Genomic DNA, 25964 nt, shown 5'->3' on the forward strand with positions numbered 1-25964 from the left:
CTGCACCAGTTTACATTCCCACCAACAGTGTAGGAGGGTGCGCGTCTCTCCACACCCTCACCAGCACCTATAGTCTCTTGATTTGTTCATTTTAGCCACTCTGACTGGTGTGAGGTGGTATCTCAGTGTGGTTTTGATTTATGTTTAGAAAGTTTTAAAAGTTAAATATTTTAACACAGAAAAATGCTCACGCTTATACATGAGAAGACACAAAAAGGTGTTTTTGTGTGTGTATGTGATGATACAGATACATTAAAAAGTAAGGTGCAAACACTATCTAACAGAGGCTATCGGCCACATAAACAGCAGGGTGTGGGAGACTGTGGGCGTGTCCTTGCTCACACAGCAGACCGGTTCAGGAGACCTCCTCAGGCTTCCGACCATGCTGGCTATCTGTGGGGAAAGGAACGAGGCGGCAGGGGGACAGGGACAGGAAGACTTCTCACTATATAACCTCTACCCTCACTGACTTTTGAACCATGTAAACCTATTACTCCTTCAAAAATAATCATCTTTTTATAAAGGAAATTTGTATGCAAAACAGGTTTCTGGTTACAGCTCTGGAGGCAGACTCACCAGGGACATCTCGCTTCCCACAAGCACCCAGCGCCCCTCCCGCCCTGCCCCTCACGTCCTGCTCACCTGTAGCCTTCTTTGGCATCCTCCAGAGCAAGCTGCTTAAACTCCTCATACATCTTTTTGTTGAAGTGATCTCGGAGGAAGAAGGACCAGAAGCGGAAGAGAGTGTTCATCTCCTGAGACTGGCCAATACCCAAGCGTTTCCGCTCTGATTGGGGACAAAGGAGGAAAGACCTGTCAGGACCAGGCTGCCTGTGCTTCAGGGGACAAATGCTCCTGGGGTCATGACTTTGGTCCGTTCTCCTGTACCCCCCAATTCCCTTCCTCATCTGCTGTCCCTTCTGTATTCAGGAGACTGTTGTTAAGCACTATTCTGTGTCAGGCCCCGCGGCCAGCAGTGGGCCTGAGCCTCACTGGAAACAGGTGGCCATCAGCTTCTAAACCAGGCCAGCCTGGTCTAGCTCTTCATCTCAAATGCTACTGCTCTCAAGTGTAGTCAGAACAAGGAAAAGCAAGAAAAAAATATGTTTGACAATCCAACAAATTATATTCATTGTTCATTACCAATAATTATATTAGGACTCCTACAATACCAACAATTATAAAATGGTAACATTTAAAATACACAACACCAAAGCACAAGCAACAAAAGAATAGATAAATTTAGTATTATTAAAAAAGACTAAAGGGGCGCCTGGGTGGCTCTGTTGGTTAAGTGTTCAACTTCTGCGTAGGTTGTGATCTCAAGGTTTGTGGGCCCGAGCCCCCGTGTCGGGCTCTGTGCTGACAGCTTAGAGCCTGGAGCCTGCTTCAGAGTCTGTGTCCCCCTCTGTCTCTGCCCCTCCTCCACCCACACTCTGGCTATTTCTCTCTCTCAAAAATAAATAAGACATTAAAAAAACTAAAAAGAAAAAAAACCAAAAATCTGGGATGCCCTGTGGGGGCTCAGTAGGTTAGGCGTCTGACTCTTGGACTTTGTCTCAGGTCATGATCTCATGGTCATGATGAGATCCAGCCTTGTTTCTGGCTCTGCACTGATCATGGAGCCTGTTTAAGAATCTCTCTCCTCTCCCTCTCCCCCTCCCCAACTCTTGTGCATGCATGTTCTTTCAATAAATGATAAATTTTTTAAAAAGTTAAAAAATTAAAAAAAAAGACTAAAATCCTCTGTGCCTCAAAGAACACTATCAACAACACGAAAAAATAACCCACAGGGTGGGGAAAAAGTATTTGCAAATCATGAATCTGGTAAGGGACTTGTACCTAGAACCTATAAACTACTCTTTTAACTTGATAATAAAGGCAAACAATATAGTTAAAAAATAGGCAAAAAGATCTGAAGAGACACACTTCTTCAAAGATATACAAATGGCCACTAAGCACATGAAAAAAATGTTCAACATTAATGGCTGCCAGAAAAATGCAAATCAAAACTATAAAAAGGTATCACTTATCACTTCACACCTACGAGGATGGCTGTAATCAAAAGGACGGACAATACCAAGTGCTGGGAGGATGTGGAGCAACCAGAACCCCTACATTTCTGTCAGGAACACAACATGGTGCCCCCACTCTGAGAACAGTCTCATCATTCCTCCAAAGGCTTAAACACAGTTATCATACGACCCTGCAATTCCACTCTCCTGTCCAAGCTAAACCAAAACCTACGTCCACACAAAACCTTGTGCAGGAATGTTCACAGTAGCACTATTCATGGTAGACACAAAGTGACAATCCAAATGTCCATCTTCTGATGAACAGACAGACAGAACAGGACACACCCACATATGGAATATTATCTGGCAATGAAAAGGCATGAAGTACTGCCACCATGCTACAGAATACATGAAATGTGACAACAGCATGCTAAGGAGAGAAACCTGTCACAAAGGATGGAATATCTATATGAAAAGCCCACAAGAGGCAAACCATACACACTGGTGGTTGTGCAGGCCTGGGAGAAGCTGTGGGGGCGGGGATGGGAAGTGACTGGTAAGGGGCACAGGGTTTCTTCCTATGGTAATGAAAATGTTCTAAGATCGATTCTCTGATGGACGTGCAACTCCTGAATATACTAAAAGCCACTGCACCATATGCTTTGAATGCAGAAACTGTATATAGTGTGTGAATCCTATCTCAATAAAGCTGTCACACAGGAATAGAGGACAGTAAGGCAGATGAAAGAAGCATTCAGCAGCCATGTTTTGCTAAATGAAAAGAGAGGAGATGAATTAATACAAGGAGTATTAAGGTTGCTTCCGCAGGGCCCTTGGGTTGCTCAGATAGTCGAGCATCAGACTCTTGATTTTGGCTCAGGTCATGATCTTCTAGTTTGTGAGATCGAGCCCCCATAAGGCTCTGTGCTGACAGCACAGAGGCTTTTTGGGATTCTCTCTCCCCCTTGGCCCCTCCCACTGTTCTCTCTTAAAAAAAATTTGAGGAAAAAGAAAAAAGATTGTTTTTGAGCATCTTTACAGCCAACTTGACAGAAATCTACAGTTAAAAGACATCTCAGGAGCCAGATAGCTCAGTCGGTTGAGGCTTCGACTCTTGATTTTAGCTCAGGGTTGTTGAGATCAAGCCCTGCACTGGGCTCTGTGCTGTGTGGAGTCTGCTTAAAATTCTCTTTCCTCTGTCCCTCTTCCCCACTCACTCACTCTCTAAAAAGAAAAAGACTTAATCTCATTATGTGATAAAGGGAAACACATAAGAGTATCTAGAAAGCTTATTTCCCTAAACCATCTTCTAGAGGAGGAGTCAGCAAACTTTTTTCTATAAAAGACCAGAGAGTAAATGTTTTAGGCTTTACAGACCACATATGGTCTTTGTCAGAAGTTTTTCTCTTTCTCCTTCACAACCACGTAAAAACGCAAAAAATAGGCAGCTGGCTGGATGTGGTCCACAGGCCATACTGTTTGCAGTATGTGGTTACAGGCAAGCACTGTTTCAGAGAATGTATGTCACCCTGTATCACACCCTCTTAGGATGAACAATGGACCATACTGGAATAGGGCCGAGTTGGTAGTCATGCCAGAAACAGGTAAACTTTTGATATTTCTTATTTTCACTAGAGGAAGACCAAAGCACAGAGACGTTCTGAGTAGCAGATTCCGTTAGCCTCCTGTATTCCAAAACTACCTGGCCTGAATCTAGCTCCAATCCTCCTTGCTGTAACGTCGTGTCACTTCTTGCTCTAAGGTTAGAGAAAACAATCAGCTGCTCCACCACCCTTATACTCTGGGTCTAAGTGGCCCCAGAGGCTCAGTCCCTCTGCCCCTGTGCTTCTTACCGTTAAGGCAGCGCCTACGGTACTTGTGGTAGACGTGTTGTGTGAAGCCGTTTTCCTTGAGCAGCTCATGGGAAGGATGCTGGAACTTGGGCAATGACTGAGGGGTACAGCCGTAGCTGCCAACAGCAGGTGTCCCTTCTGATGGGCTGGAGCTGAGGTCAGGAGAGAGACAATGTCACCAGGTTCCCTGGAGCGGCTGGCCATCAGTTTAGGAGGGGCCCCTTTGCTCTTCCATCAGCCAAGATCTAGCTTCTCGTAGGGCAACGAAGAGACCCAATTCTGTGCTAGGTCCTCAACTTACACCCATGGGCCTGAATGCACACTGCACAGACCTTTGGTGGGTTTTACAAAGCAGTTCACAGAGGCTTATAGAGACTGGGAGACACGTTCGGGGTCATGGGGCTGTTTAACATCCCAGGTCAGCACAATGCCCAAGCTTGAGCTTTTAAGCATTTATCCAGAGTTCACATTCAACTTTCTTTGATACGCTATTACAGGTTAATCCATCTATATTTTTCTTTAAAACCATGCCTATTCCCAGTCTGTGCCATCTTTGCAGGGAGCAGGGTGCATACATACGTCAGTGGCTTCCACACCTTGCTTTTGAACAGAGAACACCGGGACAATTTTCCAGAGGCTGAGGGATGGGGAAGCAACCTAAACCCTACCCCCAGAAGTTGAGTCAACAGACTGAGGGCAGGGCCCAGGAATCTGTATTTTTATTTAATGTCCCACCATCCCAGGGCAGGCAGCAGATAACCACTTTTGCAATCAGTTCACATTATTCTCTGAGAGAATCTGGTCCCATGTAGATACAACACCACTTCTTTAGGAAAATCTTCCCAGGCCCTGGATTAAATTCTCTAGAGTCCTCTGGATTTTTGGATTTGGATGAAGGGTCCCTTTCTGTAATTTACAGACTGAAGACGTTCTTTCTTCCTGGTCCCATCAGCTGCCTGGCTCTCCCACCCACCCGGCAGTGGGCCCCGTCTCTCCTCCCCACTGCCCTGGCACCTGATGGAAGCAGTACGGGGCCGATGCTCACGGGAATCCATCACCCAGCCCACGTGACTCTCCAGGGGCGGGTTCGAGCTGTGTCTCGTCTTCCTTTTCCGAGGCATCTGCAAAGGCCAGTCCAGAATTTGTTAGTAATTACACTCACAGAACTCTAGGAGCACCAAGCATTTGTAGGACCAAGACCCCTCACGTGTGTGAGTTATTTCACAATTTACAAAGCATTTTCATATCTAGTCCCTCACATGATGTCCACAGCTATGAGCCAGGAAGTGGTATGCCTATTTCACAGGTGAGGAAATTGAGGCTTGGGAGCCTAAGGACCCATTCCTGGTCCATCCTCCTGAGGCCTTTTCCTGGCTACATGGAGCCACCACTCCCACACCCGGTCCCCTTCTCAGATGTGGCCACTCAATCCCGCGTGGGCCCAGCAGCCTAAGAATACAGAGCAGGTCTGGGATTGGGCAGTTTCCTGTCTTAAGCAAGGGTATAAAAAACAAAGCACCAGAATAAGGTGAAGTGAGCCCAAGACTCTTCGCAGTCCGGCAGGAGCGCCTCACCTTGGCATCTAGTGTCCGTCCTTCTTTCACTACTGGGTAAAACCGTGATGTCTGACTTGAGTCTTTGAGCTGCGGTGTCCGAGGAGTGCGGGGGGTCCTGGCGTTGCGGTAGTTTGGCGACTCCGGGACAGTGGTTGGTAGAGAACGGGCTATGGTGGAGGGCTCAGGAGCACCAAACAACTTGTTGGCGAGGGCATCGGTGGGGACTGTGGAGGCAGAGCAGGTCAGTAAGCAGGGGGAGGCCTGGGACCGTCTGTCCCCAGAAGGCTCCCCGTTGAAGGGCTGCAGACCCTCCCACCCAGGCCAGGGTTCCAGGTGTCACCTCTCACCTTGCTGGAAGCGGGGTGGCCCAGGAGGGACTTCCTGGTTGGGATCCACAGGGGGCTCTGGGGTTAGTGTGTCAAACTGCTCCCGGCTGATCATGTTGACTTTCTTGAAGTTCTCAACTTCTTGCTGCAGACGATACAGATGGGTGGGGAAGAAGATGTGAGTAAGAAGACTGCCCCAGCCTGTTTAGGAATCGAGACCTGCAGGATGTGGCAGAGGGCAGCTCCCACGTCCACATACGTGGAATTCTGGTCCCCAGGCTCTCGGCAGCACCCTCACCATTCCCCACCCCGGGTTACCAGGGCACGAGCAGGCCCACCCACAAGGGGTTAGTGCCTGCCCAGCCCTCTTTACGGCAGGACCGAGACGAAGACTTAGGCTCTCCGGAACTCACTGCAGACCCCGACCTTCCCATCAATATCTCCTTACCTCCAGCAAACGCCCTGTACCCTACTACACAGGCTCCCCTCAGGCCCACCTACCACCACACACAGCCACCCTGTAAAAACCTACAAAAAGTTTTGACTGTTTCCAGGCAACAGTGATTAAAAAAAAAAAAAAAGATCTTTTCTCTCTCTTCCATACTTAAAACAAGTTCCTTAAAAGGCTCTTAAACTTTTATATAGGCCTAAATATTTAAGAATAGAAGTGACAATCTAATCTTTATTTTCTTCCCCACTAGTGTCTGGCCGACTGTTAAGACATTAAACGTGATGCTCAGCTGGCACATAGTCACCTCTCCCTCTGGCACAGATTACAAAGTGCTTACACATCTCTTCTCACCTAATGCTGCAGCAGGGTGTCAATCACCACCCCCTGTTCATACACGAGGACACTGAGGCTCTGTACCCAAGGCCACACAGCCAATCAGTCTTCCCCATTCCCAAGCGTTACAGGTAGCCCAGACTCCCCTCACTGCTGTGTTCGAGCCTCACCTTGATCTGGGAATACTCAGGTTCGAACTTCTCAGTCCACAGGTCCTGCTCATAGTAGAAGAGCCCATCGTTAATGACCTTGGCCAGCTCCGCGCTCATCTTGGCACGAGAGGTGTGGTTGCCTGTGCGGTCCCCCCCAGGGTGCCGGCGCATGTAAGGTGGCGTCTGGGTGACAATGAGGATCTTGTTGACATCCCGGTCATCAATCTCATAGTCCGAGTCCTCATCAGACCAGGCGGTGAAGGTGTTTTTCCTCCCATCCATCTGCTCCATCTCCTCGTCAAACAGGAAATCTAGTTCCTCTTGCTCATCCTGCTCCTTGGACATCAGCTGCTGAGAGGACAGCTGCTGAGGCAGAGAGGTCGGGTGGAGGAACCTGGGCTCCTCGGACTTCTAAAATGGGGACAGACCAAGGGGAGAGGGAATCACCAGGGGGTCCTCAGACCGGCCTCCGTGGCTGTCTGCCGAGAGAGAAGCACTCACTGGCCACACCACCAAGCCACGGCTGTCAGGTTTGAAGCCAGTCCCCTGTGTCCAGGCTTTTTCTCCCCTGGCTCACAACACAGTCGTTCATAAACAATGAGGTAACAGGTTCCCTGAAGCTACCTGTGCTCTCATTTCCCTAGCCTGGGAGTGAGCATACAGCAGAAATTCAACAGGTTCGTCCATCCTTCCCATCTATCAAGATCTCCCAAGAAAATGGAAGCTTCATAAGGCAAGGGCCACAGCTGCCTGGCTTTTCATCATATCCTCGGTACCTAGACTGGCAAAGCACACGTTCAACTATCTGACGAGTGAGCAAGCACCCACTGGTACCAGGCCCTGTATGAAGAACCTAAAAGCAGAATAATGAACAATACAATTCTTGAACTCAAGGAGCTCATAGTTTAGTGGGAGAAAACGTCAAACAACCAGCCAGCCAAGTGCAATGTGGTATCGGTAAAGACCAACTATAAATTGGATTTGTGGAGTACACAGGGAGAGGCACTAACCAGCTACAGGTGGGAGTCTTCCCACAGTCAAGAAGGTCAAGACAGTCAAAGAAAGCTTCCTGGGAGATGTAATTACTGAAGGAGAGTGTAAGTCAGATGAAGGCAGGGACCAAGAGTATACCAGGCAGAAAAGACAGCATGTCCCATAAAATAAAGTGCTTTCAGCAAAAAGAAAATATTTCAGGGGCGCCTGGGTAGCTCAATCGGTTAAGCATCCGGCTTCGGCTGAAGTCATGATCTCACAGTTCGTGGGTTTGAGCCCTGCATCAGGCTCTGTGCTGACAGCCAGCTCAGAGCCTGGAGCCTGCTTTGGATTCTGTGCCTCCCTCTCTCTCTGACCCTCCCCTGCTCACACTGTCTCTCTCTGTCTCTCAAAAATAAATAAAAAACAGTAAAAAAAAAATATTTCAGTGTTGCTAGGTTGAATTTATCTGAGACTTTGGGGCAGAAGCATTTGTCTACCCCATAACCTATATCCAAAGGGTCAATTCCATGCTTTGCAAAGTTTCCCATGTAAACTCCAAACCTACTTTAGGTTTAAGATAGGTCAGGTGCGAGTGGGACTCTAATGCTGGAATGAGGGCTAAGCCTGCCTGTCTTTCTAAAGCCTTCATAGTCTGTAGGCCTGGACCTCCTAAGGTCCTCAGGACTTTGGCCTGATCTCTGACACTCTGCCGAAGGACCACAGCCAAAAGAGATAGGGAAGTTGGGGTATGAACAAGAGGGAGAAAAGGGAGGCAGTCACAGTGGCACAGTGGAAAAGGGGGCATAGAATTTCAGAGCCCCAAGGTCATCTATGAGGCCTCCTTACAAGCCCCATACCAAAGAGATCTTCAGAGAGGAGGTGGGGAATGGGACAGACAGAGCACATATCTGCTTCTGGAAAGGGGGCACTCAATTTAGTCTGAAATGGAAACACTTCTCCCACAGTGGACTCGATGCATCCTATTGGCATATTGCTTTATAATTTCTAGAGTCTATGCCCTCCTTTTTTTATCTGAAGACGGGAACACTAAAGATTTGAGATATTAAACAAGCTGCCCAAGGTCAACAGCCATCAGTGACAGGAAACAACTGGTGTTCTCATCTAGACTAACTCTACATGCAGGCTGTGTGTCTGTTCCCTCTCCCTTCCCTCTTCAGAGGGCCTAAGGGGCTTATACAGGGGACAAAGAGGACACATTCAGGCACTAAAGCAGCCCCAGCAATTTAGATGGGGCAAAAATAAGAGCCAAACATCAAGAAACCTGGAATACTGCTGTCAGAGGGTGTATGATTTCCTCCCATGAAAAATGCCACCCAGTTAAGGCTTTCCTGAGAGGTGGTCCTCACTGGAAAGGGAAACAGGCCCAACAGCTTTCTGCAGTCACTGCTGACTTCAGCTCCCATCTCCACCTTGAGCCACCCCGCCAGGCAGCCAGCCCCTCAGGGCACCGTGCTCAATGCTCCAGCCCATGTACCACCCACCTTGGGTCGTGCTGGGGATGGTCGTGGCCTCTTCTTCACTTCAATCCAGTTCTCAGAATCCAGGTCAGGCAGGCTGGCAGACAGGCCCTTGGGTAGTGTCTTCAGGTTGCTGACCTCCTCTGTTTTGGTTGGCACTGGGGTGACTGCGCGGGGAGAACCAGGTGCGGACTCTGAAGGGTGGAAAGGTGAGGCCCTCAACCTTCTAGTCCTCCTCCTGATGCCAGCCCTGAGGAGGACTGCTGGCTGGGGGACAAGGACAACAAGAAGGCACCTACATGTCTGTAGTACCTACCTGTCTCCTTCTGGTAGTGCTGGCGGGGCACAAACTCGGGGCAGTTGAGAAGCTGGGAGAAATCGGTCTGGGAGTAATCCACTATTGGGGGACCAGGAAGAGGCCACTTCTCTGGCTCCTCCCTCCTGCGGACTTTCTCATCAACGATCTCCACCACCTTGCTGTCCTTTAGGGCCTGCAGGACAGAAGGAGGGAGATGATGCAGAGAAAAGACTTGGACAGAATGAAATTTGGGAAGCTGGCAAGATGAATGACTGGGCCCCACGAGCTTAGGTAGGAGTCTGGCGCTGGCAGGGCTGTAAGAAAACTGGCACCATCTTCCACAGCTGGCAGGCTAATGAGCTGTTCCAACTTGTAGGAGGGTACCAACATGAAAAACCCACCTGCCCTTTGACCTTGCCATTCTGCATCCAGGACTCTGTCCCCAGAGAAATATAGGCACAGACAGACTGGGGAGAGAGGCACTCTCCTACACTTCTGGTGAGAGTTCAAAGGCACAAGTCCTGGAGCAAAGGAATCTGGCAATTTGCCCTTTAGTGCAGCTTTCTCACTTCTAGAAATCTATTCCAAAGATATGCTAGCAAAAATATGAAAAGATACATATGCAACCGTAAACAAGATTGAAGAGCACCTTTGTATTATGTTCTACTCTGTGGTCAGCTCCCAGATGTAAGTGAAAACAAAAAACAGGTCAAGAAATACAGGTACTATACACTGCCATTTAATTAAGAAAGGGATAGGATACAAATACACAGAGAGGCTTTTACGTGTGTTTTTCTAAATGGAAGGATTCAAAACAAGTTGCCTACAAAAGAATAAAGGGAAAAAGTAGAAGTGAGAGAATTTTAAATCAGACTTCTAGGATTATACCATGTTGACTTTGAATCATGTAAATGTTTTACACCTAAATGTAAAACAAATAAGGTATTATAGAGGGGAAAAAAGCAGTCCCTAAAACTTGAGAGTGAAATGAAACCAAGGAAACTAATGTACATCAAATTAAAGACATAACCGCAGAGATTATGTCAAGAAAATACAGTCATTTGAGTGCAAGAGTAGAAAAAAAACCTGTTTTTAGTAGTAGAGGTATTATTACAAGCGTAAGGTATATAAACTGTTGAATAAAACAAATGAACAATTATGTTGATGTTATCAGCAATTAGAATTTGGGGCACAGGAGAAAGCAGTCTTACAAACAAGACTGTTGGGGCTGAATAAAGAAACCTGTACTCCTGAACTTTAATAGAAAATACCAGTGTAGGGGCACCTGGGTAGCTCAGTTCAGTTAGTTGAGTGTCCAACTCTTGATTTCAACTTAGGTCATGATCTCACAGTTGGGAGGTCAAGCCCTGTATCAGGCCCTGCACTGGGCATGCAAAGCCTGCTTGGGATTCTGTCTGCCTCTCTCTGCCCCTCCCTGGCTCGCTCGCTCTCTCTCTCTCTCTCTCTCTCTCAAAATAAATAAAAAAATAAACTTAAAAAAATAATGAAAATATCAGTATTATCTCATGATGCATTAAAAAAAAAGCAGCTATCAAAACAATGACCAATCAAAAAAGCAACAATCAACTTGAACTGTGGTATAGAAATACTATTTCCCAGAAGAGAGGACCTAGAATTTCTTGAAAATATGGCCAATTCTCTATCCTAGGCAGGAATGCACAAGATGAACCAAGGTGCCACTAGCCAAAGATGGGACAATTTGATTCAGCATATAAACTTCAATGGGTTGTGATGGTGCTAAAAGATACTAAAGCAAAAACAAAACAAAACAAAAACAACAAAAAAACCAATCCCAAGCCACCAACCTTGAACATTATTAGGAATCAACTCATAATTCTAAAAACTGGTTAACAAAGCTCAAGCATTGATCTGTCCTTTCTGTACAAACCATACCTCTTGGTAACTGAATAGCTGATGAGACAAAGTTCCTCTTTAAAGAGTATTCCAGCGAACAAATGAAGACAGATGGACAGAATTAGAATCTCACCATTTTACAATCCCTAATGAAATAACAGGCAGTGGTCATTGACAGCAGCTTCTAGCACAAGAGAACAAATGAAATGCTATGTGCCACCTGAGAGACTAGGTCATTATCTTTATTCCTGACAAAGAGGGGACGAAACCCCCCAAATCTGAATCTTGAATCTGATCAGGCCTCTGGACCACTAATTTACAAAAAATTTGGAATATAGAAGAATATGTTAAATGACACCACTGTGTCCCGTGAGAAATTCGACAAGATACACAACCCAGTTTATTCAAATAATAAATTGCAATGGAAAGGAGAGGGGAAGTGGGTACTTTGTAAGATGACACATGGGTCTTATCCGGATCCTGATTCTCGGTTTTGATGAGTGGGGTGAATTTGCAACTGGCTGGGTATTGATACTTGTACATGGGATAATGGACATGGTGACTATGTTTTTAGCAGGTATTTATCTTTTCGAGGTAAGTACTGAAACATGGATGAAATGTCAGGTTACCTGAGGTTTTCTGCCAAGTAATTTGGAAGAGGAAACATATGGGGGATAAATGGAATAAGAAGGGCATGAGGTGGTAACTGCTGAGGCTGTCCTTCATACCACTCTGTCTACTTCTGAAATGTCTGCAATTTTCCATAATAAGAGGGAGAGAGAGGCAAGGAGGGAGGCAGAGAGGCTGGCCAAGCCCTGAGACTTTAGCACAATTCATCAGATGGGGACTCCTCCAGAATTCATCAGATGGGCCCAAACTCCAGTTCGGTGGGTAAGGACCTCTCCTTCCCCTGCACCCCAGCCCGGGGGAGGGAGACCTACCGCAAAGATGAGTGAAATGTCAGTGGTAAGGGCCTGCACTCGGTGGAAGGAAGCAATAAGGGTGATGGGAAGGAAACCGTCAGCATCCATTTTCCGCCGCAAGAAGAAGTCTCGCTCTAAATTGTCCACGCTGAAGTAGTATTCGCTAGGTGGAGGGGAGAAGACGGATGATTGCTGCATCATTTATGAGTCTGCCTTTTTCGTTCTGAACACCCCAGCTATCACACATAGCCTCTGACCGACCCTGACCCTATCGTACATACAATATTATGGGCTGAAAAGAGATGCCATCCTTTCATGGCTCCCTAACCAGTCCCCCTGCCCTTCGGCTTCTGTGTATGCCTGGCCCACCCCTCATCGTCCTTTACAACACACTTCCAATGTTACCGGCCACTTTCTCTTATGCTCCTAAAATGCTACTGCACTTTACTGAAATCATCTACTTCCTTGTATGGCTCCCCGCTGGATTGAGGGACAACCTATCAGAGAGGTTCAGAGCTAGGGTTTTACCATCAGACAGAAACGGATTCAAATCTGTACCTTGTTTCCCAGCCATGAAACTGGGCAACGCTCTGGGTCTGTCTGCTCACCTATGAACTGGAGAGAAGACCCAGCTCGCAGGAGTGGGATAGCTGCAGGACTAAGTAAGAGGATGCACTTAATTCCGAGCCTCGCCAACTGTGTGAACTCCGTAAGTGTTTGCTAGCATTCTGACAGTGCCGCCATTACCAACATGGGACTGGACTCTGGACACTGCGTCTCCTTTTTGTTGTGGTCATTTTTAATTTTCTTTAGTCAAATATGGTATTACTTTTGCAATAACTACTACCTTTATGAAAAGTTAGCTTTTAAAGGATGAGCAGCAGTTAACTTTTTCAGCTCCAGCCAGAGGGAGGCACTGCCTCTAGCACCAGAAGGACCTGCCCATCCCTACTCTGCCAGCAGCCACTTCTGACGGCCCCTGGGTCCCTATGCATCCCTCCAGGGAAGAAGGCTCCTGTCCACTCACATCTGGCGCTTGATGTAGTCTTTGAGCAGTTCCTGGTCCACGCTGTAAAGCTCAGTGCTGCTGACGTTGTCAAAGTAGTAGGTGATGTTGTTCATGTACTTGGGGGTGCGAGGCCCCTCTGTACCATCAAACTTTCGGTAGCCAAACTGGTAGTCAAAATGGGCTATGGGGGAAACGGGTGCCGTAAGGGGGAGGAGATCCCCACCCGCCACCCCCGCCACGCTCCCTAGGACATCCCGGAGCCCAAAGGGGCCTCACGTACTTCGAGTGCCACCCCGGCCGCGTCCCCGGCCGCGACCACGCCCCCGTCCACGGCCACGGAAGGAAGCCCGCGCCCCACCAGCCCCATCACTCTTCACACTCGATGTCTCATCCTGGTCGTGCCAGACAGGCTCCGGTTTGGTCTCTGGTTGCCAGGCTGGGGTGGGGGGGGCCATGGGCACGGGCACGTAGGTGGCAGGCTCAGACCCTACGGGGAGAAGGGCACTGGCTCAGGCTTGAGGGTGTGATCCCCACGCCCAGGCCTTCCACAGTGGCGGCACATACCTTTGATCTCCCCGCGGGTGGCAGGCGTGTGTCGAGGCTCTGGCGGGCGAGCAGGGCGCGAGACCAGTTTTTCTCTGGGCACTTCAGGCTTCATGTCTATTTGCAACGGAACCCACTTGTGTTTGTTCCCTGGGGGACAGCATGGGCACATGAGGAAGGCTTGAAGCAGAGCGCTGCTCTCCTAGCCATCCCTACCCCTAACTATTCTTTGCTGCCTGGAGAAACAGATAGGAGTCAATCTGATGACCCACACTAGACCTCATTTTTATCTCTAAAAGAAGGATGCCATGGACCTCAGTGTGACAGACACTCATAGCTGACTCTTAATATCAATTTCTCCATGGTCAGAGAACCCTTCTCAGGAGCCAGACTCATGGCTGCCCAGAATCAAGGCTGTACTTCCAGGCTCCCTTTAGATGTTGTCAAAATTCTGTCTATGAGAGCTCCATGAAAGTAGTCAATGCCAGGCTGAGTCCCTAAAAGGGAGCTGCTCTCCCTCTTTTCCATTCCTGCTAGCTGGAATGAAGAGGGAAGAGTGAGCCGTCTTGAATGAGAGAGCCAAGACACCACAGCAAGATGAAAGCAAAGAAATGGTTGCCATTCTAGGCCTGGCCTACTTACACCCAGCTGTCAGATGAGAGGAATGAACTTCTTGTTTGAACCACTGTTACTCTGAATCTCTCTTAGAGCAGCCAAACTTGTATCCTACACACTATAGCCAGGGCAATGGAAACTCTTGTTTTAAATGAAATCTTACGTGGGACAGCGATACAGCAAGATACATAACATTCCTCGGAGACGGGGCCCTCATCTGTCCTGTGCAAACTGCTGAGAACAGGGCTTACTGGATGCTTGTTAAGAAAAGGAACTGACGGACAGAAGGTGGAAGTGAAGGCTGCTGGCCCAATCAGCCTCCCAACGACTTCTCAGGATTCCTGACTCTCATCCGGCAGCCCCAAGTCCCGACACTTCACAGTTCTACCTGCCACTTCTCCCAAGCCCTGCTCCAAGCCACTCACCTTTCTTTTTCTGGCCCCCTCGCTGGCAGTCCTCATCCCCATTCTTCTCCTCCCCAGACTCATCCGATTTGGTTTTTGGGCTCTCTTTACTATCACTCCCTTCTCCTTTCTCCTGTTCCTTCATGTCCTTTCTGGGGGGCAGCTTCCGGGCAGGCTGGGACTTGTGGGGCTGTGGCTGCAGGAGGAAGCAGAGTAAAAGGGGGTGAGGTGAATCGGCGAGCCTCCCAGGATGGGACACAAGGGCCCCTGCCACTAGAAAGGCAGGGGAGATGCAGCGCGCAACAGTGGGTTGGAGTGCATATATTCTTAGGTCCTGTTTTTATGCCTGAGATGCCTCCCCTAGGAAGTGTGCTCAAACAGGCATTAAGTGGGAAATAACTTGTTTCTCCATCTTTCTTGAGTCTCAGAGAAGAAACAACCCTCCCAGGACGCAGAGGCCATATGTTTAGTCCCTTCAAGACCAGACCGTCCAGGTAGTCTGTGGGACAAAATAGATGTTAGCCCTTGACTTGTCCACAGCAACCCTGTGTGTGACCGGAAGGCCAATGGTCACAGCCAGTGAGTGATCTAGGCCATCAGTCCAGAACAAAAGCACTGGAAGGAGAGGACTGATCAGGAGTTCCTCTGCTGGGACTAAAGAATGCTGCTACATAAGCTTCACCAAGACATATAGTCTGGAGGTGAGCAGCTGGCCTAACGACCACTCTCCTGCTTCACTCACTGGTAACCCAAGTACAGCTGATGGAGAACACAGGTTCTGGAATAATAACACAACACACTTGACTTCCAATGCCCACCTGACTGTCAAGGACTCTTTATTAGCCCCTCTGAGGGCTAGTTATTAGCTTCAGTGGCCTCACCTGTAAAAATGGGCATTACTAACTGACCTGTCTCTAAGGCACTGTGAGGATCAGAAGAAATGGTAAGCAACACTTGGCAGTCCCTGACATACAGCAAGGGCTCAAATGATGATGATCCGTAGGTATTTCAGAGCTGCCCATAATGCACCAATCATTCCTCTTAAAAAACTGAGAAAGTTAAGATCTGAGGTTCTGAAAACTTAAGCCAAATGTGTGTATGTACATAGCATTCAAACCTGCCCACGCTTCCCCACAGACTCACCTGCACACTCTTATGGGCTATCTCTCCAGGGGTGGGCCAGTTGATTGCATCTCCAAAGTCACCAACCTGCAAGACACATTCTGTGAAGGCCCTGGGGCAGCCATGCCTCTGCCATTCAGCCCCTCACCTAAAAAACAGCTCCCCCAAGAGATCAGAAGCCACAATCAGTCTGTCCACTAAACCCATCAAAAATGGAGGCCCAGCAGGGGCTCCCCCTGCTATTGAGAGGACCCAGAACTACCTCACTCAGAAGAGGCCACCACCTCTTTCTTCAAGGAAGCCCCCTTTTGGGTGCCCACTCCTACTCCTTACCTTGCTGCCTTTGCGTTGTTTAGGAACTGCTGCCCTCACCACCTTAGCTGGAGCAGAATGTTCTGTGGGAACAAGAAGGGAGAGACGGTTATGCACAGCCCGTGGAGGCGGCCACCACTAGCTCCTCACCCTCATTACTGCCTCTACTCCATCAAGCAACCTGCAAACCTTCAAAGGAGGAAGGCACGGTGAAGAGAAGGACACGTACTCCAACACCGGTAATAGGGGTACCAGCCTCTCTCTGAAGAAATGGAAAATGAGATCATGGAAACAACCTAGAGCCAACGCCCCATGAACACCCCATGAACTGAGGCAGGAGGGCCCTCCCAGCTCTGTAGCCTCCTCTAAAGAGGGCACTGGGGCCTGAAGAGGGAAAGTCCACGACAGACTGTGGCCATGCCAGAGCTGGCTCTGTAACTAAAGGCTCCCTAAATCCCAGCAGGTTCTATAAAGGAAGGATCTGAAATTTCTGGCTCTAACACTGTGGAAGTCTGTGTGTGAGCAGACCTGGGCTAGTGATCATGGGGGAGGCAAGATGAGAACGCTGAGCTGGCAATCAAGAAATCCAGTGGTTCTCTTCAAAGCATCCCCACCCCCCACCAGGACCAGCTCTGTACTCAATGGATCTGCAGTCAAAAGAAAGGTTAGTCACTTAGGAAAGACGCTGCTGTCCTCCAAGTTCCCAAGTAAGAAGTGAGACCCATCTGACACAACGTTCCCTTCAGGAATTTATCCTAGTAGTACGAATTAGACAAATGTTTAGAGTTATATACAAAGATGTCCATAACAAAAGTGCTGTTTAGAACTTCAAAAACTTGAAAACAACCTACATATCCAACAGTAGAAAACTGGCTAAAGAAATTAAAGCTTAACAACTTTTAGAGCAGAGGCGCCTAGGGTGGCTCCATCGGTTGAGTGTCTGATTTCAGCTCAGTTCATGATTTAACAGTTTGTGGGTTCCAGCCCCACTTTGGATTCTGGGCTGACAGCTCGGAGCCTGGAGCCTACTTTGGAGTCTGTGTCTCCTTCTCTCTCTCTCTCTGCCCCTTCCCTGCTTGCGCTCTCTCTCAAAAATAAACAAACATAACAAAAAAGTTTTTTTAAACAATCTTAGAGCAGTCATTAAAAAGATTATGCTCTACTACAGATAAAAGATCTGAAACACAGTAAGTGAGAAAAGTTGCAATCCTATTTTTGTAAAGCAAATAAAAAATGTGTATATGCACATAAAGACAAGGAAGAATTCTGGAAGGCCATATAACTAAGTATCATCAGGAGTAAAGCAGTATGTTAATAGTGATTTAATTCTGTTTGGAATATTCTACTCGTTTCAATTAAGACGTAGGCTTTATAAAAAGAAAACTTTTTGTTTGTTTAAAGGAAGTAACTCTAAAAGGTCTGGTCCCTTCTACACCTACACTCACTTTCCCAACACACTTCTAAAGAACAAGGGTTTCTGAACCTTCCTCCCTCAGAGACCCACGGGAAAAGGTACATCCTGGGGCACTACTCCCCCACCTCTCTCCCATCATTTTGCTCCTAGTCTCTGAACAGAGAAACCTGCCTAGCTGATCTCAAAAGGAGTTTTCTAGTCCTTGAGCACACTCGTGTTCTCTTAATGAGTAGAAAGAGTCCTTGTCTGACGCTCAACTGTGAGGCCACAGCATCTGTGGCTTTCAACCTTTACCAGAGCCATGCCACTGTCCCCTCACGACACCCCTCATGCCTTCTGAAAGCTGGAGCTCTGGAACCCAGCCCACAGCATCTTCTGTACCCAGTGCTAGATGGTGGATACCCAGAAAAATCTCTCAGTCCCAAGAGGATGGAGCCCATAGGATCAGGTAGCTACTATGCTCCTGATTTTCTTGCCGATCCTGGGTGGCTCGGAGAAGCCTAATACCACCCAGCTTCCAGACCAGGCTGGTGCTCAAACCAGGGCCGGGTAGAGGGAGCCTCTACAGGATCGCCTCCCTGACAAACCTGAGTTATGGTAGTAATAACTTCTCCAGGGCTCCCCTGCCTGCTCTCAGGACAAGAGCAGGCCAAAGGGTCTGCAACTTCAAGCTCGTTAATAAGAAGTGAAAAGGGCGAATCAGGCTTAGAGGGCAAGGTTTTCCTGAAGACTTTCCTCAAAAAAGTGAGGCAGTTTTTCAGGTCATTGTCTGTTTCTTCCAATAAAAAATAAACACAAGAAAAACTCTTAAAATTGGGAAGAGTCCTATCCTGTGATCACCCTGCCTGACATTCCATTCACCAAGATCACAAAGGGACATGGTAAAGTACTGAAAGTTCGGTCTCTGATTAATAGGAGAGTCATCCGGTCACTAAAATTCATCCCGTCACAAGATGACCAAGGGAATATGGCTAGTCTGGGCATACACACGAATATTCAAGTAGTCCTGTGTGAAGTTTGTTGAAAAAGGCGCATCCCTAGCTAGTCTCCCTCTGTCCCCAGGACCCAGAGTGCCTTGCTCTTACTCTGCTTGCAGCTACATCCTCAGGCTGCCCCTGCTCCAAGGTAGAACAAAGTCTCCCAGACAGACAGAAAAGTCCACTAGGGAGAGAGAGCTATTTCTTCCTTTACGTAAAATTCCTAGATCTGTTAAAATCCTGTGGGACTTAAGTGAAGGCAGGACGGCTCAGTCAGATGCATTGCTCTCAGGCCCTGCAGGAGACCAGAAAAAAGACTTAGATTTTTGACATCAATTACACATCACTTTCTGCGTCTCCTCCCCACCATCCTCCTTCACTTTCTCTCCAGCCCCATAATAAACAGGGCCTAGCATCTGAAAGGACTCCCAGTGAAAACCAATCCTTGGCACAGGTGCCAGTCCCTATGTCCAGCATCATCCCAGCCCAAACAGGGAACAAGCCCCCTCCCTCCCACTCCTGCATTCTGACACTGTGCCAGCTGCCACTGACCCAAGCCCAGCTCAGAAAACACTAAACTCACCACTCTGCACCGGCCCAAGAAAACGATTGTAAAAGGTGAGAGCAGCAAAAGGGACCCCCGGTTCTGATCCCCTCTGTTTGCAGGTAGGGAACAGAGGCCCTGAAGGGGCTTCTCTAGGGAAGAGCCATGATGACAGCCACAGGTCTCCAATGGCTTTGTTCAAGTGCTCCTTCCAGTTTGCCACAAATCCCATGTGGCCACTGGTAGGGTCAAAACTCCTTCCTGGGAGGGAGGCAAACCATAAGAGACTCTTGAATACTGAGAACAAACTGAGAGCCGATGGGGGTGGTGGAGAGGGGAAAAGGGGTGATGGCCATGCAGGAGGGCACTTGTTGATGAGCACTGGGTGTTACATGGAAACCAACCTGACAATAAACCATAAAAGGGGGAAAAAAACTAAAAAAACAAAACTGCTTCCTGGGGGCACCTTGTTGGCTTAGTCAGTTAAGCATCAGCCTCTTGATTTCAAATCACATCATGATCTCACAGGTTTGTGAGTTTGAGCTCCATGTCAGGCTCTGGGCTGACAGCGTGGAGCCTGCTTGGGATTCTCTCCCCCCCCCCCACCTCTCTCTGTCCCCCACTTTCACTTTTGCTGTCTCTCAAAAAAAAAAAAAAAAACAAACCACACACACATACACCACAACTCCTTCTTGGTGCAATCTTAGCGCACTTCCCCAGTGTTTCCAGTAAACAGTTACTGAAGACAGGGAAAGGTTCTCAGGTACAGAAGGAGGTAGCAGTGTGGTGAGGTGAACCCTACTTGAGGCCCACTATTCTAAAGGAGCAAGATGGCAGACAGAGGCCCCCCTAGGAATAAGTGCATTCCTCCTGATTAAGACAAGTCGGGGACTAAGAGGTATCTGGAAAAGGAGAAAAGCCACTTTCTGTCCCATAGGACCATCCTGAGTCAGGAGCCAGTACTCAGTTCCAGGGCATGAAGAGGCTTCCCTGAATACACGCATGCCTCTCTGTATTAATGAAGCACCTCAGAATCTGTGTGTGTGTTGTGGAGCACCTGTATTGCCATGACAAAGCCATCACTTTTCCTTCAGGTTACTGAGAGTGGTGGGGACCAAGGCAGCTAAACCGCTATGAATAATGGAGGATAACAGCAGAGGGCGGCTCCCCCTGCAAAGTGGAGTGGCTAACTGCACAACACTGACTGTCTAACCCTCTGAGATTCTCTCTTCCTCAACTGTCACCCCTTCATTCAAACATTGTCTAGGAAAGCAGAGAGCCTGTCATAAGCACATGGACTTTGTCATCCACTGCACTTGGCTGGAGGCCCTACATACTCTGTCCCTGACAAGCCCTTTGAGTTTCTTTACTTTTGAGAGGGAGGGCAGGAAGAGGGAGGGGGAGAGAACATGAGTGGGGTAGGGGCAGAGAGTGAGGGAGAGAGAGAATACCAAGCAAGATCCGTGATGTCAGTGCAGAGCCCATTGTAGGGCTCGAACCTACCAACCATGAGATTCAAGACCTGAGCTGAAATCAAGAATCGATGCTTAGCTTAACCGACTGAGCTACCCAGGTGCCCAGAGAAGCTTTTTGAACTTAAGTTTCCTCATCTGTAAAACTGAAGTCACAATTATCTCATAGGACTGCTGTGACAGTTAAAGGAACAGAGCATAAGGGTGCTCAGCATAAAGTAATACTAAATATTTCAACTCAGATTCACACACCAAGTTTACGATCTCCAAGTAATCCTCACCCTCAGGGTTAAAGAGAAAAAGAGACCATCAAATGATCTCTCAATATGAAAAGAATAGGAGCAGCTCCTGGGGATCAAGTGGCTCAATTCACTGCTTCAGTTAACAAATGCCATCCCCTGTCCAGCTCCAGCCTGGCCCTTCTTGCAGACACTACCGTCCTGGCTCCAGGACAGGTGTCCCAGCTCAAGAGGAGAGAAAGAGGGGATCCACCACAAGGCCTGGAGGGGGAGGCGGCTGTGACAGAAGCCCCTGGGGCACTAGGGGAAGGAAGAGCACAGGGAAGGCCTGGAGTTCCCTTTCAGTTGAAGAAACTTAGTAACTCAACTTTTTACGAATCATGGAAGATGGGGAGAGCCCGCCCTCCAGAATCTCTGTCAGGCTACTCAAGGGCCAAACCCATAAACACCTACTACAAAGCCAGATAAAAAGAAATCTTTTCTATGCTGCCTTGTTCTAGAAACATCCCATCGCTGCTGATCTTTTGAAATAAAAGCTACCCAGAGGGGCCAGGTCTAAGAAATCTAAGGCACAAAGACTTGGTCAAGCAACGGGAAACCAGTGGCTTTTAGGGCGAGAAGGCACATGGGTGAGTCAAACCCTTTACGTCATGGTAAAAAGCTGATATGAGGGAGACGCTGGAAATGAAACTGGCGGACACACGTGGGTAAAAGGTGAGACAGGGCTAAGGCCAGATGGAAGAAAGCGTGTGGGACTGAGAATGGGGAAGGGGGGGCTCAGAGATTTCAGCCTCAGTGCCAGAAGAATGGGGAGGGCCAAATGTTTATTTTGGGGCTGGCACCATCTCCTGGAGATTGGCAGCTGAAAAGGCTGAGTGTACCCTGACCAGAAAGAACTTCTACTTTGGAGAACAAGGTTATTTATTAGGCTGTATTACTTGAATTGACACTCAACCAATCTGCTAACCTGTACCTGGCCATTAGGCCAATCTCCTCGGGGACCCTCCCAGACACTCTCACAGCGCAGTCCCAGTGCTGCCGGAACCTTCACCCCCTGACGGTGTGGCGCCTCGAGGACAGAAACCAGTGTTTGGATAGCAGTGTCTAGTTCTGGGCCTGGCAGTGCAGCTGACATTTGTTGAGTGAGTGGTGAGTTCACAAAACCCATCTCCTCTATGATTTCACACCAAGAAAAGAGGCTTAGCTTTCCAACTACTAATTCCTGAGGCTACAGCTTCATCCTCCACCTCCAGCCAGAGCTCTCCCCAGGCAGAAGAACACTGTTGGCTTCCTGAGGAACCCCACGCCCAGCCCTGCTTTGACCGAGGCACTGGGTTACCTGAAATCAGGGCTGGGTCCTAGTCCAGACTCTAGCACTCTCCAGTTGTATAACCTTGGGGGGACACTACCACCACCCTCTCTGAGCCTCATCTTCCTCAAGTGAACAAAAAGCAGTAACGTGCGGTCTAGAGGTATGAGCAGAGAGAAGACAAGATGCCAGCCACTGAAATTTCTCATCAAAGAGATGCGAGCGACAAGCTGTGGTTATACTATTAACAAGTGCACATGATATGTACCGAGCACTTACTAGATGCCATGCACTGTTGTAACGCTGAGCTAGTTCTTCTAACTGGGCTCATTTTACAAATGAGGAAACTAATTAAGGCACATGGTGGAAAGATTATTTGCCAAAGATATTTGCAAACTGGAACCCCAAACGTGGAAGGGAGCAAAACCATCTAAAGGGGAAGGTGAGGCAGAAGGAGACTGGGTTACATCGCCCAACTATGCTCATCTTTCCTAAGCTAACCTCAGGGCAGAGTCATACAGGAGGAGTTTGGGGACCACAGGCCTTTCAGCCTAACCTCACTCACCCTAACACCCCTTAGGCAGAAAACATTCTTCTACAAAGTAAAAAGTACACTAGGTTAACTCCCTCACCTTGCTCACCAGTTCTTGTCACTGACATTGTTGCCACTTTGCAGAGGTCTCTCTCTGTCCAGGGCTCCTACCCCCAGATCTGCAGATGAAACACAGGAAGGGGCTGAAGGGCATCCCTGTGTGCATGTGTGTGCGTGGGTGTGTGTGTGTGTGTGTGTATTGAGGGCTTCAGATCAGCCCATCTAGAGGCTCTGCTCATAAGGAAGCTGCTAGCCCCAGTGTGCGCCCCTTGGCCTGGGAAGAGGGGCCGGGCTGCTGGGTTCTGGTCACATGATGCTGCTGAGCCTGGACCAGGCCCAACCCCAGGAGACTATCTTTAGCCTGTGGCAACTGAGGCAGTCTGGTGCCCCCAATCTTCCTGATCAGACATGGAATCTGCCCCCATGGCTGGTCCTAGCCCCTGAGTTCCTGACCAAAAGCTAACTAAAAATATTACAGCTGGAAGACACAAACAGCAGGGAAGCCCCTGGCCTCCAAGTGCCAGCACCCTACCACAGCCTTTCTGAAGAGCACATATGGTTCTAATTACAGCAGGAATAATAGTAGCAACCCCCCTTTACTGGGTGCTAGTTTAAGGCGCTTTGTATGTGTGACTTTACTCATTTGCCTCAAAAGACACTATTAGTCCAGTTGCTCAGGAAATGAAATGGGAGGCAAGGGACTTGCCCAAGGTCACACAGTATATATTGTGTGACATTATTCACACACCTCAGCATTATTTTCCGGTCTCTTCCAAGGAAGTCTTCCCTGCTGAGTGCCCAATGTAAAGAACTACCCAACCAGCAACTCTGGATCAAGTTCTAACTCAGTCTGTAACCTGGGGTCTTCAGAGCCACCCCCTGAAATGGCTGCATTTGTATCTCAACCCCACGAATCAATTACTGCAGTACAACCTTTGAAGGTACCGAAGTTCTTTACATACAGTAGCTCATTTCTCTTTCACAACGACTCAGGAGATAGGTATGATGTTGATGCTGATTCCCAGATTATAGATGAGGAAACTAAGGCTCGGAGAGGCTAAGTGACTTGTCCACAGTTCGGCAGGCTACAAACCTCCAGAGCTGGGACTGAATCGCGGGCACCACCTGACCCCACGCCTGGGCTCTGCCAGCCGATCACACACCCTTAGTGGACAATGACTGCAAACACCACAGATTAGGGATCTCTTCTACCTTGCCCACTGGCCTCTGAAACCCAGGGTCGCAGCATGTACATGGCAGGCCCACAGGAAACATTTACTGAATGCAGGCCTTTACAGAAGTATGGGTGCTTCTCAAAGAACTCCAAAAGCGCTCTCTTCTGGGAAGAGAGTTGGCTGCCCCCCTGAGTTACAACCGAGTAGCACACAGCTGTACAGTCCAGCAGCTGCAAGCCCTGTGGGATCTAGACCCGGCGTTCTGTACGCAGAGCTGGAACCCGTGTGCTTTAATCCCAACACCATGGGCCATGGAAAACAGGACAGAGGGGGTATGTGGCAGATGAGATGGCACAGAAACTTCCCAGAGGTCCCAGACTTAAGCCTCCGGGCCCCAGGCCGAACCAGGAATCACAAGTCTGGTACCCCGGTGAGCTTGGAAGCACAGCTAGCAGGTGAAGGGGGCAGCACCCGTGCAAAAACAACCAAGACTCAACCCTCAAAAAGACTTATGTGTCTCCAGAGCCTCTGAATTTTTAAGAAAAGTAGAAAAAGATTATTTTTAAAAAATTCTTGCTTTATAAATACTGCTAATCAATTCACATTAAAAAAAAAAAACACCTCTTCCATGAATCTTATTCTGTTTGTGGGCTCCCGCGTGCTCTCTTGAGGGACAGGCCAAGCACTGGGCAGCTGGGCCCTGGATTTCAGAAGCCACCCCTCTCGGAAGGTTTTGAGGCACAAGCAACACTTTGCTGCCCGCCTGACTCCACTGATCCGATGTGGGAGGCTGCTGACCTCAAAGCTGGTTTTCCCCTGGTAACCCACCACTTCAGGTAATGCAAAGTCACTTTTATTGTCTTAATCTAGGGCATTCTCTCTTCAAGAAGCTTCTGAGTCCCCCGCCTCCCCCAAATTACTTTGGATTACCACTTTATTGGAGTGGAGAGGCTCTCAGGCGCAGCCAAGGCTAGAAGGAACTTGAGAACGCTTCTCCTTGTATAGGAAGGAAAGCTGAGCCCAGGAGGGACCAGGCTGTGCCCAAAGTGACCAGTGAATTGTGTGGAGCTGGCACTGAATAGCCAGTTCCTGCCTGCAAATCCAGAGCTTTTCAAGCTGGTGGGGAAGCCAACTTCCAGCCTAAACAAAATATGCTCTGTTCACCTTGACACTCACTCATGGCATAGGAGCATACTGTGCATGGCTGGGGTGGGGGGCAGGTTCAGAAACCCAAGCATTACAGGAACCTCCCCCACTGTTTCTAAGATAAACAACTTCTTACATGAAACTGTAATACATGACAGAAAAGGAAGGGCTCTTGGATCTAGGAGGGGGATCTCACTTCTGCACCCCCTTTTTTCTTCACACTTCTCCAGGGAAGGCCAAACCTCTTGGCTCCCTCTGGAAGATGGGTATGCAGGTCCTGACCACTTACTCATGTAGTATGCCAGGTAGGCTCCCTCACTAGCCCTCGGTTCCCTGCTCTGAAATCACTGAGCCCGAACAGCTCCAGCCCTGCAGGCTGGGTATACTTGGCAACAGGAAACCCCACAGAAATAGAAGAGACATGCCAGGCATCCCAGAAACAGACAGCAAGTTGGGAGGTCTTGGGTATGGCCTAGGAATACCGATCCAGGTCAGCCAAGCAGACCTTGCTTCCCAGAGGCAGATCTGCCCCTCTTGAGGGGTCTGGGCCAGGGGGCCGCTTCAGTGTCACATGCTACACCCTGACTGGAAAAGAGTAGGGCCCTGGGATGTCACGGATGAGGAGACAGGGGCTGCCCCACCTGTAGACACCCACCCTGCTCACAGATGCTCTCAAGGAACTGGCAGGTACACTATTACCCTACTTCAGTCCCTTCACCTTCAGCAAATGTAGAGGGGTTCTGAGCCCTATCCAAAACCCATTCTATCACCAATTTACCAGGCTGCTGGGCTAAGAGGCAGAGCAGAGCTGCAGTTAAGAGCATGGACTCAGGATCACCCGAAGATGTTTTAACCA

General features: G+C 48.6%; 1 protein-coding gene across 3 annotated transcripts in view; it reads right to left on the reverse strand.

Moving 5' to 3' along the window:
* LARP1 (La ribonucleoprotein domain family member 1) overlaps nucleotides 1–16320 on the reverse strand; it is a 20904-nt gene extending 4584 nt beyond the window's left edge. The window contains exons 1-15 of one of the 3 annotated variants that reach the window (XM_029942975.1): nucleotides 16262–16320; nucleotides 15950–16015; nucleotides 14828–15002; nucleotides 13809–13937; nucleotides 13624–13731; nucleotides 13263–13425; nucleotides 12254–12398; nucleotides 9456–9630; nucleotides 9164–9333; nucleotides 6705–7097; nucleotides 5772–5895; nucleotides 5443–5648; nucleotides 4883–4989; nucleotides 3869–4020; nucleotides 643–787 (exon numbers count right to left, since the gene is read on the reverse strand). In XM_029942975.1, the coding sequence (XP_029798835.1) occupies nucleotides 643–787; nucleotides 3869–4020; nucleotides 4883–4989; nucleotides 5443–5648; nucleotides 5772–5895; nucleotides 6705–7097; nucleotides 9164–9333; nucleotides 9456–9630; nucleotides 12254–12398; nucleotides 13263–13425; nucleotides 13624–13731; nucleotides 13809–13937; nucleotides 14828–14951 (2141 nt within the window). In that variant the 5' untranslated portion in view covers nucleotides 14952–15002; nucleotides 15950–16015; nucleotides 16262–16320. Of the gene's footprint in view, nucleotides 1–642; nucleotides 788–3868; nucleotides 4021–4882; nucleotides 4990–5442; nucleotides 5649–5771; nucleotides 5896–6704; nucleotides 7098–9163; nucleotides 9334–9455; nucleotides 9631–12253; nucleotides 12399–13262; nucleotides 13426–13524; nucleotides 13732–13808; nucleotides 13938–14827; nucleotides 15003–15949; nucleotides 16016–16261 lie in introns of all 3 variants that reach the window. The other 2 variants (XM_029942974.1, XM_029942973.1) reach the window with 2 other exon arrangements.
* Nucleotides 16321–25964: the final 9644 nt, after the last annotated feature.

The sequence above is a fragment of the Suricata suricatta genome, chromosome 6 (genome assembly GCF_006229205.1).
Source record: "Suricata suricatta isolate VVHF042 chromosome 6, meerkat_22Aug2017_6uvM2_HiC, whole genome shotgun sequence".
Taxonomy (NCBI): domain Eukaryota; kingdom Metazoa; phylum Chordata; class Mammalia; order Carnivora; family Herpestidae; genus Suricata; species Suricata suricatta.